Raw genomic sequence first — 11987 nt, forward strand, 5'->3', positions numbered from 1 at the left:
CCATGTGTTAAAATATTGATTCAATTTAACCATTTAAACTAAAAACTACGATAGAAAACATTTCTCAATTCACAATGACTTTTTTTTGATATTTTATTTATGTGTTTTTACGATTTTGTTCGTGCCACATCAGTTCTTCAAAGCTTATACGCTTCCTAAGAGCCAAAAAGATTTCCTCAAAGACCCTTTCTAGGGAAAACTTGGTTAATTCGTGAAACTTCAATTTCCTTTGTCATATTTTTCAAACACACCTTATTTTTTGGTTATTTCATGAATTTTCTCAATAGGATTTGTGATAGAACTTGTAAGCTGGAGTTGTGGTTCAGAGTTCATTATATGAACTTAGACCTATTTATTTACTTAATTTTATCCGTATTCTTTTATGTATTGAATCATTTTTTGATAGATGTTTATGTGTGTAAGGCCTTTGATTTATATTTTATTATTGATAGTTTATTATATGCTTTACTTTTGATTATTTTACTTGTATTATGTGTTGTTATAGGTTCAATGAACGGAATAACTGAAACCACAATTATGCTATACCACTTAATCACATCTAATTCAGCTAAATCCCTTCTTAATTCCTCAATCCTACTAGCTACATCACTTTTTTAATTGAGCTAAATCCCTTCTTCCATCTAACTATCTATAAGACTGGGACTCAAAACTAGGTTATATCACCCATTATACTCGGGTTTTATAACTCATATATTTGTGTTCTACTCCTGCACCGAATTAGATGAAAGGCAGCAAAATAGTGATTCAACCGAGTGATTTGTGTACCACACCTACTGTACTTTGTGGGTGATTGGGTTGCTTCCGAGACAATCCCTAGCTAACGTTGTGGAAAATGATGAACACAAAATAGGAGCTTCGACTAGCTCCACAACATTGTCAAAGCCTATAGGCTTTAATGGAGTGCAATTTCACTCTATTAACATTCAAAATCTCATACGGATGGTAACAATTAATGTTCATAAAAACAAAAACAATTCATAATGAGCAAGTCTAGAAGTGATAGTAGGATCTTCACAATTGTGCTTCTTTATTAAAGGTAATGATAATGGTAGATTGCGTATGAAATTACAAAAGAATGATATTCCTTTAACTAAAGACATAAATCGATATAGTGAAATTGGTAACTCGATATGAAAGGAATCGATGTAAAGAATATCTAAAAGTTTTAATTACAATTCATGCCCAAGAAGTAAACAAATGATAGCATATCATCTCTTTAAATATATATGGTGTACAAAGTATTATGAATAGGTGTTGGGTAAAAAAAATCTTTGTGTGGGACACCGTATTAGTTTTTTGGGTGTGCAATTAAGAAAATTTAATGACCAAATTAGACCTATTCAAAGTAAAGATTGTACAGGGAAACATCCAGTTGCAATAGTGCTCGGGGTGTTCTTTCTGTATGGGACCCGACAATTTCTGTTGCGTTTAATGTGTATAGATAAAATGTTATTATTTTTTTAAGTTGATGGCTTAGATGATACATACACAACGTTATTTTGATGTTCTCGTAAAAAACTGAATATTACATTCTACAACTAAGATAATAGTCTAAGATTACATTGTTAGTCTATTATCTCATAGATTATAAGAATTTAACAGTTATCCCACCTTTTTATGAATTGATGATGAAATATTATAAATTAATAATAAGATCATTTGGTCAAGATGCTCCGTGTGGCCAATCTTCTCGAAACAGAGGAATCCAAGGTTAGACACTTTTCAACCAAGAAACACAAATCTTGAATTCCCATTCTTCAATTTCACTTTTGCTTTATAACATTCTAAGATTTCGATCAAAGTTTACTTTTGTTTTATTCTTTAATTACGTGAAAGTAATCTAGAAAAATATACGTGGATATTTAATAAACAATCATTCACTTAACCAATTCGGTAAAATGTTAGATTTTTATAATCAATTTTTTACAAAAGGAATTGATTATCAAACCCATTAAAACTAACAAATGAAGTTACATTTTATACTTCATGATTTAAATAATTTATGCTGTCCATAAATAAAACTGGATCATATAATTAAATGGGGTAAATTACATGAATGGTCCCTGTGGTTTGGGGTAATCTGTGTAGTTGGTCCCTAAGAAGAATTTTTAGTTCGGACGGTCCCTATTGTTTGGTTTTGTTGCGTGTTTGGTCCCTACCACTCTTAAAAAAGACTGTTTTGCCCTTACTGTTATTTTTTATATTTAAAATTCATTTTAGTAATTATTTCTTATTTTCACTATTTATATTATTATTATTATTGAAAAACATAATTAGATTACCTCCTCCTTTAATCCAACCCACCCCTTCACTCCTCCCGCCGTTCACCATCTTCTTCCGGTAATCCTCCACCCAACCACCATCAACCTTTCTTTCTTCTTCAGCAAGGCTGTCGTAAAACCTCCACCAGAGAAAAAAAACGTCGAAGAAACCAGGAATAGAAACTGACAAATCTGAAGCAATGTGGAAATCAAACCGGAAGAAAATCGTCGGAGAAATCAGATCAGGAAAAGCAAGCTTACAGAAACCAGATCGCCGGAGAAGGTGGAGGAAGCCGGAGAAAACAGAGAGTCCGACGGGTTGTCCTTCTATTTAACCCCACCCCGTCGCTCACCCCACCCATTTATCCCTTACTGTCGACACCTTATATCAAAAACCCTAACATCCTTCTCCTCCCATTGAAACTGGTGATTCATAGGGTGAAGGCACCGTTGAAACTCCCGATTGAAATCGTCTGTGTCTGAAGTGAACTAGAGCCACCCCAACCATTGGCATTTGTATTAGAAACCATGTGAATCAGAGCTTACTTTGATTTTTACACCTTGTTTGAAAATCGTTTCAGCAACCTCATGAATCGGATTCTGATTTTGATTTTCATCTTGTTCGTTTGATTTTGTTTTGATTATCACCAAATCTAGTTTTGATTAACATCGATTTTGGTTTCAATTTCCTTCGAGTTTGGTTTTCATTACTAACAGGTTTGATTTTGTTTTGATTGTCACTGGATCTTTTAGCATAGGGGGAAGAAGACGAGTTGGTTGTATTGGTCTATTACCTGCCTTTTTTTTTCAGGTGGCAGAGGACTGTGGAGGCTACCGGAGGGGCTGTGGAGGTTGTCAGAAGCTTGGTCTAGGACTTCTACGTTTTCATTGATTTAAGAGAGAGAGAGAGAGAGAGAGAGAGAGAGAGAGAGAGAGAGAGCAATGAGATAGGAATGAACCAGTGAAGTTGTGGTGGGTGGGTATTTTTGTTTTTAGAATTATAAATTATAAATAAACAAATTAAAAAAGAAATTAATAAGGGTAAAAAAGTCATTTTAGGTCAAATAGGGACTAACGACGCAACAAAACCGAACAATAGGGATTGTCCGAGTTAAAAATTCTTCTTAGGGACCAACTATACAGATTACCCCAAACCACATGGATCCATTCGTGTAATTTACCCAATTAAATCAAAGTGAACCAATTGGTTTACTTGTTTCATTCTTACATCTACTTATCCATATGTACCGAACAAATATAAGTTTATTAAAAATAAATGGGACTCTGCCTACATGTGCGCTTACGTACTATGGATTATGTTGGTGTGGGCAAGATGCCTACACTGAAAATTTAAACTAATGTCAATTTTGCAAATATACACTTTCATGGACTCAATTAAGATTTTACAGTAGATGTGTCACAGGAAATTTTAATAGTTTCACTATACCAAAAAAAAAATCAAATTTTTTGCACTACGTCCGAAAAAACCATACGTGATGCCATTATGGGCACCATAGTAAAACCGCCAGTGTACACTTTATATAAAAACCTTTCAATTAATTTATTATACAAAAATTAAATAAATAATAACCACTTATTTTACTTGATTTGTATATTTAAATATATATAGTTTCATTGTTATGTATTTATTTTCGCTTAGATTCGTTTTAGATGCAACACTTGGCCAAGAAACTATCGTTGTCTTAAATGCTCCACAAAATGTTTTTGAATAACGCGGATGCAGTCAAATCAGTGGTCAAACATAACACTCGTTTTAATAAATAATTTTTTGTATATAGAAATAAATAATTTTGACCTTTAAATAAATAATTTTTTCAGTGATTTTAATTATCTTTTAAATAAGCTTTTTCTATAAATCTAATTAATTTATCCACATTTATATAAAATATTTTATAAAATCTTCTTTCCTAATTAGTCTATTTTTAAACATAAATTATATTTTAATACGAACATATATATAATTATATCATATACGGAAAATATGAAAAATTCTTATATAATAGTTACAAAAATAAAATAAAAAGAATGAAAATATTATCATTATAAAATTTATATTTTATGGATGAGATGTGATCAAATATTTAATACAAAAAATTAAATAGTAAAAAAGTTAGAAATAAAGTATTAGTAAAGAGATAAAATGAAATATGATTAAAATGTAAGGGGTTAGATGTATAAATAATGAAATTATTTTGACCCTAAATATAATTGAATGGTCAAAATAAAAAACAAAAAATGATATGTAGTCCTAAGTATTAAGTAATCAATAAGAAAAAAGTTTGCAGTAACAAACTATAAAAAAATTGTCATCAAAAGTCTAAAAACATATGGTATGGGCAACGAGAAATGCTATTATTGCTGATTTGGCACCTCATAACCTAGTCATAACAAGATGAATACCACCCCGCCTTCTTGTTATATCTAGTTATGTTGCTTCTTGTTGTGACCATGACTAGATGAAACGTGATCTTCTATTGGCTGCACAAATTCTCTCTCTCTATCTCTCTCCTCTTAACGGGTGTTATAACACCATGAACATCACCCCCTCTTCTTGTTGCTTCTTATTAAAACACCACTTCAAGTTGCCCATACCTAATAGTCCAAGGGATTAGATGAAAGTAGAAACCATATTGACCATTAGTTGTGTGTGCATGTAGTTTTAATAGACTGGTTTAGAGTTGTAGGTGAGGAGGAGAGGCGGACAGAGGTGGTTTTCCGTTGGTCGGGTGAAGGGGCTAAGATGGTGGTAGAGTATGTTTTAGGGTTTTCTATAGTGAGAATGTTTAGAAGAAGAGTCTAAGAGGGGTTGTGAAATGGAACATTTTAATTTGTTTTATTAACAAAATAAAAACTAATAATAAAACTAAATAAAAAAATAAGAAAGGGCACAAGGGTCATTCAAGTTGGAGAAATTAAATATCTTCTTATTTTTTATTCCTACAAATACTCATGCCTAATTAAATAGTGACATGTGTAACATTTAAAGATATTTTAATATACTAATATTACATATGTTATCATTTAATTGAATATGAGGATTTGTAGGAACAAAGCTAAAAGAATATTTAATTTCTCTTCAAGTTGGCATTGGCGATGGACGAGAAACACAATAAAGAAAATACGTTAGAGATAGTTCGAGTGAAAAAAAAAACTTAAGGATCGAATGTTCAATTTCACCATACTACAAAAACAATTTCAGTAATTTTTTCTATTATTTATTGTAAATAAATTTTATATATACCTAGTACGCGATTGTCAAAATATTATAAAAAATATTATAAACACTCATTTATGTTTTATGTTTGTTGAAGATATTTTGGAACAAAATATTTTCTACCTCATCACTCTGAAATATAAATAGCAAAGAAAGCAACAATTTCTCATTTGACACACATACCCACACACCAAACCCTGAAAGACAAAAAGAAAGGAAAAAGAAGTTGATCGGAATAAGATGAAACTTGTTTGGTCGCCGGAGATTGCAGCAAAAGCTTTTATGGACACCGTTAAATCCGTAAGCCTTTCATAATTCATCCAATTCTGGGTGTTTCTGCAAATTAAAATTGAGTCTATGTTGGATTGTATTTGAATAGTTTCTTTTCTGTTTCTGATCTGCTGTCATTTTTCTTTAAAAAGTGTGAACTTTTCGAAGGATCAAGCGTGGCGGAGCTAATATCGGCGATGGCCGCCGGTTGGAACGCTAAGCTCATCGTCGAAACATGGTCTCGTGGGGATGTGACAACAACGAGCATTGGCCTGGCAGTAGCAAGTACTCACACGTGCGGCAGACATGTATGCATAGTTCCCGATGAAGATTCGAAATCGGAGTACACCGCCGCCATGGAAAAAGCTGGAATGTCACCGGAAGTTGTTGTTGGGGAGCCGCAGGAGGCGGTAAAGGGGATGATCATCGATTTCTTGGTGGTGGATTCCCGTAAAAATAACTTCACCCGGATAATAAAGGAGGCGAAATTCGGCCACCGTGGGGCGGTGCTGGTTTGCAAGAACGCTAGCTTGACGACGGCGTCGGATTTCCGGTTGCGTAGCTTGTTTGATGGTGGATCACGGCGGATTGTGAGGTCGGTTTTCTTGCCGGTGGGAAAGGGGTTAGATATCGCTCACGTGGCGGCGGGTGAATCCGGGTCAGGTTCGGATAAAGTAAAGAAGAGCAGGTGGTTCAGGCGGGTCGATAGACAATCTGGTGAAGAGTTTATGATCCGAAAGTAGTTTCTTTCAAACTTAAAAAAAAAAAAAATAATAATAATAAAAAAAAATCTCTTTTTTCATTGATTTAATATTATAGTTTTCAGTCGGAATTTTGTAAATATGACCAGCAATAACAACTACTTTGGTGTTTCTGCTTCAAACCCCTATACTTGTTTATTTAATAAATTTTGTTTTATTTATAAAATAATCATTAAAACATATAATTTGATAAAAATATATTTCTTTATAATTAAAATTTTGACTTTAGGTTATAAAACGTGTCAGCAATTATTTTCAACAAAAGAATACCATATCTTTTATGATATCTCATCGGCATAGAAGCGTTTTCGTTTGAAGTTACTTGTTTTCAAATTAACTAATAGTGTGAAAGTACATATAATGAAGATATTTTGATTTTTCTTGGATTCAATTAATATTTAAGTATTTTATTACATCAAATGTTACAATTATCATATACCGACCAGAGGAGTATTTAATTGGTGGATCTTATGGTTGACTTTTTTAATGCCATCAATACTGTAATGAATGCAAAGGTTTTCTTGCAATTTAAGTTAAACAAGATACTTCGGGTTTTTAAAAGTTCATGAATATTAAAAAAAAGGGGTTGGCTAAGCAATATACACATACGCACTTATTTAATTACAAGTAAATTACAGAAATGGTCCTTGTGCTTTGGTTAGATTATACGTAAGTTTTGTTCTTTAAGTTTAAAAATTGATAGGTTGCATTGCTGTAATGCCCTGGTATGAATATTATAATTTTGGTCCTTGTTTCATATAAAAAACACTAACTTATCCTTCTTTTTTTTTTAATTTTCTTTTAACATTATTATTATTGTAATTATATAACAATTTTATTTGTTCTTTATTTTAATAAAATTTAAATTAATTTCTTATAAATTTCTTTTTATTTTTTAAAATTAATTATCTAAATTATTATATATATATATATATATATATATATATATATATATATATATATATATATTCATTTATTTATCTTTGTTTTTGTGATTTAAAAATCTTTTAATATTTTTAACGTCTTATTCGAATATACGATTAAATATTTTTATTTTTACGTTTTGTTCATTCACATTATATAACATTTTTTTTATGTTTTCCTCAAATAAATAAATTCAAATAGAACCCCGGATAACTATCAAACATCAAATATAATTATTTAATGTTGTTTTCTTATGTGTTTTTTGTTTACATCATTCATTTATGTGTTTTTCTTATTATTATTCAGCTTTAAGAGGTTTTATTGTTATTTTTTAAACGAATAATCTTAAATATTAGGATAAACAACTATCAGACCATCATAACAACTATCGAAATAACAACTATATTTTAACAACTATTTGTTAAAAGAATAATCTTAAATAAAATCTACTGTTTGTTAATACCCATTAGGTATATATTGTCTGAAATAATAAAAAAGCCCCCTCGTATTTTAATTTGAATACTATTTCTTTTGTTAAAATAAATACGAGGGGGATTTTTTATTATTTCAGACAATATATACCTAATGGGTATTAACAAACAGTAGATTTTATTTAAGATTATTCTTTTAACAAATAGTTGTTAAAATAAAGTTGTTATTTCAATAGTTGTTATGATGGTATGATAGTTGTTTATCGTAATATTTAAGATTGTTCGTTTAAAAAACAACAATAAAACCTCTTAAAGCTGAATAAAAAAAAGTAAAGCACATAAATGAATGATGTAAACAAAAAACGCATAAAAAACAATATTAAATAATTGTATTTGATGTTTGATAATTATCTGAGGTTCTATTTTAATTTGTTTATTCGAGCAAAACATAAAAACGTTATATAATGTGAACGAACAAAACGTAATATATATATATATATATATATATATTCGAATAAGACGTCAAAAATATTAAAAGAGTTTTAAACCACAAAAACAAAGATAAATAAATAAAACTAAGAATAAATGATAGTATGATATATATATATATATATATATATATATATAATTTAGATAATTAATTTAAAAAAATAAAAATAATTTTATAAGAAATCTATACAAATTCTATTAAAATAAAGAACAAATAATAATAATAATAATAATAATAATAATAATAAAAATTGTTAAAAGAAAATGAAAAGGAAAAAGGAATGTAGTCTTTTTATATGAAGCAATGACCAAAATTGCAATATTCATAAACCATATGGATACAACCTATCGATTTTTAAATTTAGGGATTAAAACTACGAATCTGACCAAAACAGAGGGACCATTTCTACAATTTACTCTTTAATTATTCTTGTTGGTTGGAATTACATTATTTTAAAAAATATATATAAATAGTTAATCATAAATTGATTTTTAATAAAAGATATCCATTAAATGTCTATTTAAAAACATCAGAGTTTTAATTCTCTTACAAATAGAAAAAGCCAAGAAAAATCATATGATAATACAAACAAGAAGACAAATATAAATGAACCCTTGTGGATGGAAACTATCTAATTGATTATGATATAAATTGGTTGATTAAAATGGCAAGTGGAAGGTAGTATAAATAAATCATATTTGGGTGCAATTAAGGTCGGTATATATCTTTATACCTTAATAAGCATTTAGCTTCAAATGCTGAATTTTAAGAGGTACAAACTCAATTGCAAAATGTACAATTAGTTTATGCACTGTTTACCCAATAACACCCCTAACGCCTCCCCAGTTTATCACCTAATACTTCTAACTCCTTCAAACCGGGCTTTGACCTAGCCCTCTACTCCTTGATCGAGTCAATGTGGAATCCAGTAAATCACAATATCTCGCCTAAAATATTGTGATGTTGGTTTGCATTCATTATATATGGAGTTAATACCACAAAGGTACAAACCATTCATCTCCAAACAAATTATCGTTGTATCACCCATTTGCTATCATTATCATCTTTGGTATATATATATATAACCCAACGAATCATCGTCTCTCTTCCTCCCTCTCTGTCTATAAAAACCACCGCACCACAACCACAAAGTTATCGTCGTCCTTCATCACAACCACTGCACAATCTACCCTATAATAATCATAACCCCACTCCTGCTCATTGTAGCCATCACCAACGATCACCCCTGCTTATTGTCGCCAACAGCATCACTCCCGGCGGTCAAACTGCTAACAACCACTTGGTAACCCTCACACCCCCCCCCCCCTTTCGTGAAACTGATCCTCTCACCCTTCTCTTTACCATCTCTCCTTATCTGTAACCCTAACTAGCCGCCAACCCATTCACCGTCTCATAGCAACTCCCCACCAACACCACGACCTCACTCCGTAACACGACCACATACCTCGCACAACTCAAGAGCACAACTCAAGAGCATTGCATCATCACTATCAGACCCATTGGAAATCCTAACGTGTCTCCTCTGTTTTTCACCACCATCAAACTCACCACCACTCAAGAGCATTGCACCATCACTGCTAAGCAACCATGGTAACCACCATTCCCTAAATTTGTCTTATTATTAGATTTTTAGTTCCCACTCTTTCCTCATTCGCCTTTACCCTCACCCATTCTTTGATGCGTACTTTAAGGGGCTAATATATTTTGATTCTTGGCATGTTCTGACCATGTAAATATAGGGAAATTAAGTTTTTCTGGAAAATGAAAAAGTTTATTTTTTTCTTAACTTATCCTACGATGCTAGAAAATTTATGATGATATTATGGACTGTAACATATATATGTTGTTTATTATGTGAAACAGAGTGTTTGCTAAGCATGTAAGCTTTGTGTGATTGAATTTTGTAAAATGGAGCCTGAATGTTGTTAGTTGGGTATGCATTTCTTGTGTTTATTGTTCTGATTCTACCTATTTTTTTCTTTCTTTCTTTAGTAACTATTTTTTATTTATCAATGCATAACTCATTCATTGTTCTTGATTTTGTATGTTGGGCAGTAACAGGTTGTTTGTGATATGTTGGTGCTGATTTTGTAGTTGACCATGATATAGTTAGTGAAAGGTAGACAAAGAAAGTAATTTATTCAAGAAGATCAACAAGGTAAAAATGTATCCTAGAAAAAATTAAGAGACTTTCATTGCTTCTTCATCTGTTGATTAGTTTTCTTTTCCAAAAAGCATATTGCTTGGGCCTTTACTCATATGCTACTCTTTCTGTGTGTATGTATGTGGATGGTATTGAGGAGAAAAAAGAATACTTAGTAGTGGCCCACCAACCATTCGTTGAAATTCCTTTAAGACATATACATATTTACTTTATAACAACCTTTTAAGTTTTAACATGGTGATGGGCTACAAATTTAGTGTTCAATCTACATAATCAATTGTGATCGAGACCTTGGTAAGTCACATGAAGGTTTGTATCAATTCTTAGAGTTACATCATGTTTTTTCTTTTAATTTTTATGTTTTTATGCAGGTTATTTGTTCCTGATTGCCAATATTTGATGTAGTGTCCATCAATGAACCGCTTTTTGGCTAACTTTCCCGGTGTGTAATTCCATATCAAGGTTCATGTTTGGGTTTCAAAATAAAGCATTAATCATTGAAATTGAGGCTTTTGATATAGATAGGCAGTGATGATTTGGATTTAGTAACTCTTTGATTGTATGTTGCTCTGTAGGAACAATATTGGAAGCACTATGAGACACATATGGTTGTCAATAGAGATTCTGCACTAAAATAGATATTCATCTAATTTCCATTGATGATATAACCACAAAGAAAATAAATTAGGGGTATATTCGACATATTTGTCTATTTGCCTAAGTTAATCCTTGCAATAGTTTTATGGCTTTCATATTTATTATCCATATGAAATTTAAGATTGATAATCATGGAATCCATTACATAATTAATCTCGACATGTTCCTACCTTTTGAAATACAGTTTAACATGCTTATTAAAAACATTACATTTTTTCTTGTATTATTTTATTGCAGGTGGGAGTCATGACTAAATAGCCCTTCCAGATAGCATCACTAATGAGAATCGTGATCATGAAATAGCACCACTTGAAGTTTGGGAAAAACAGAAGCCGTATTAACACGTGAAATACCATTAATATTCGTCATTTCTGGTATTTTGGTGGCAACAACCGGTAGATTCAAACCTAATATTAGTTAGATAAATGACGTTCATATATATATATATATATATATATATATATATATATATATATATATAGGGGATAGGGAATATACATTACAACCCTACCTAAGCTTAGGTACTAAACCTCTAAAATATGTCGTTTTAACTTGCTAAATATACCCGGTTTGGTTTCACTTGGTACAATATATCATCCTCCATAACATTTCTTTCTTTCATTATCGTTTTACCATCTCTATTTTCTTTCCTCCATTATCGTTTATTACTTTACCCAAGTGAACATTACTAAACCCTAAACCTAAACCCTAAACCCTAAACCCTAAACCTAAACCTTAAACCCTAAACCTTA

The 11987-nt window shown here is 31.0% G+C and overlaps 1 protein-coding gene across 1 annotated transcript; it reads left to right on the forward strand.

The window, feature by feature from the left end:
• The first annotated feature begins 5666 nt into the window (after positions 1 to 5666).
• On the forward strand, positions 5667 to 6664 carry LOC145162194 (uncharacterized). Its single transcript, XM_079081412.1, has 2 exons — positions 5667 to 5817; positions 5940 to 6664. Exons 1-2 carry the CDS (start codon positions 5758 to 5760, stop codon positions 6528 to 6530), a joined length of 651 nt encoding a protein of 216 aa, XP_078937538.1. The 5' UTR covers positions 5667 to 5757; the 3' UTR covers positions 6531 to 6664.
• Positions 6665 to 11987: the final 5323 nt, after the last annotated feature.

Source organism: Lactuca virosa, chromosome 3, assembly GCF_052849685.1.
Source record: "Lactuca virosa cultivar CGN04683 chromosome 3, Lactuca_virosa_CGN04683_v6, whole genome shotgun sequence".
In the NCBI taxonomy this organism is placed as follows: domain Eukaryota; kingdom Viridiplantae; phylum Streptophyta; class Magnoliopsida; order Asterales; family Asteraceae; genus Lactuca; species Lactuca virosa.

What these genes read in the sequence shown, in the direction of transcription:
- LOC145162194 (XM_079081412.1), top strand. Translation starts at nt 5,758, where the DNA reads ATGAAACTTGTTTGGTCGCCGGAGATTGCAGCAAAAGCTTTTATGGAC. An exon ending in TTATGGACACCGTTAAATCC is followed by an intron (nt 5,818 to 5,939) that starts GTAAGCCTTTCA and finishes TTCTTTAAAAAG; the next exon opens with TGTGAACTTTTCGAAGGATC.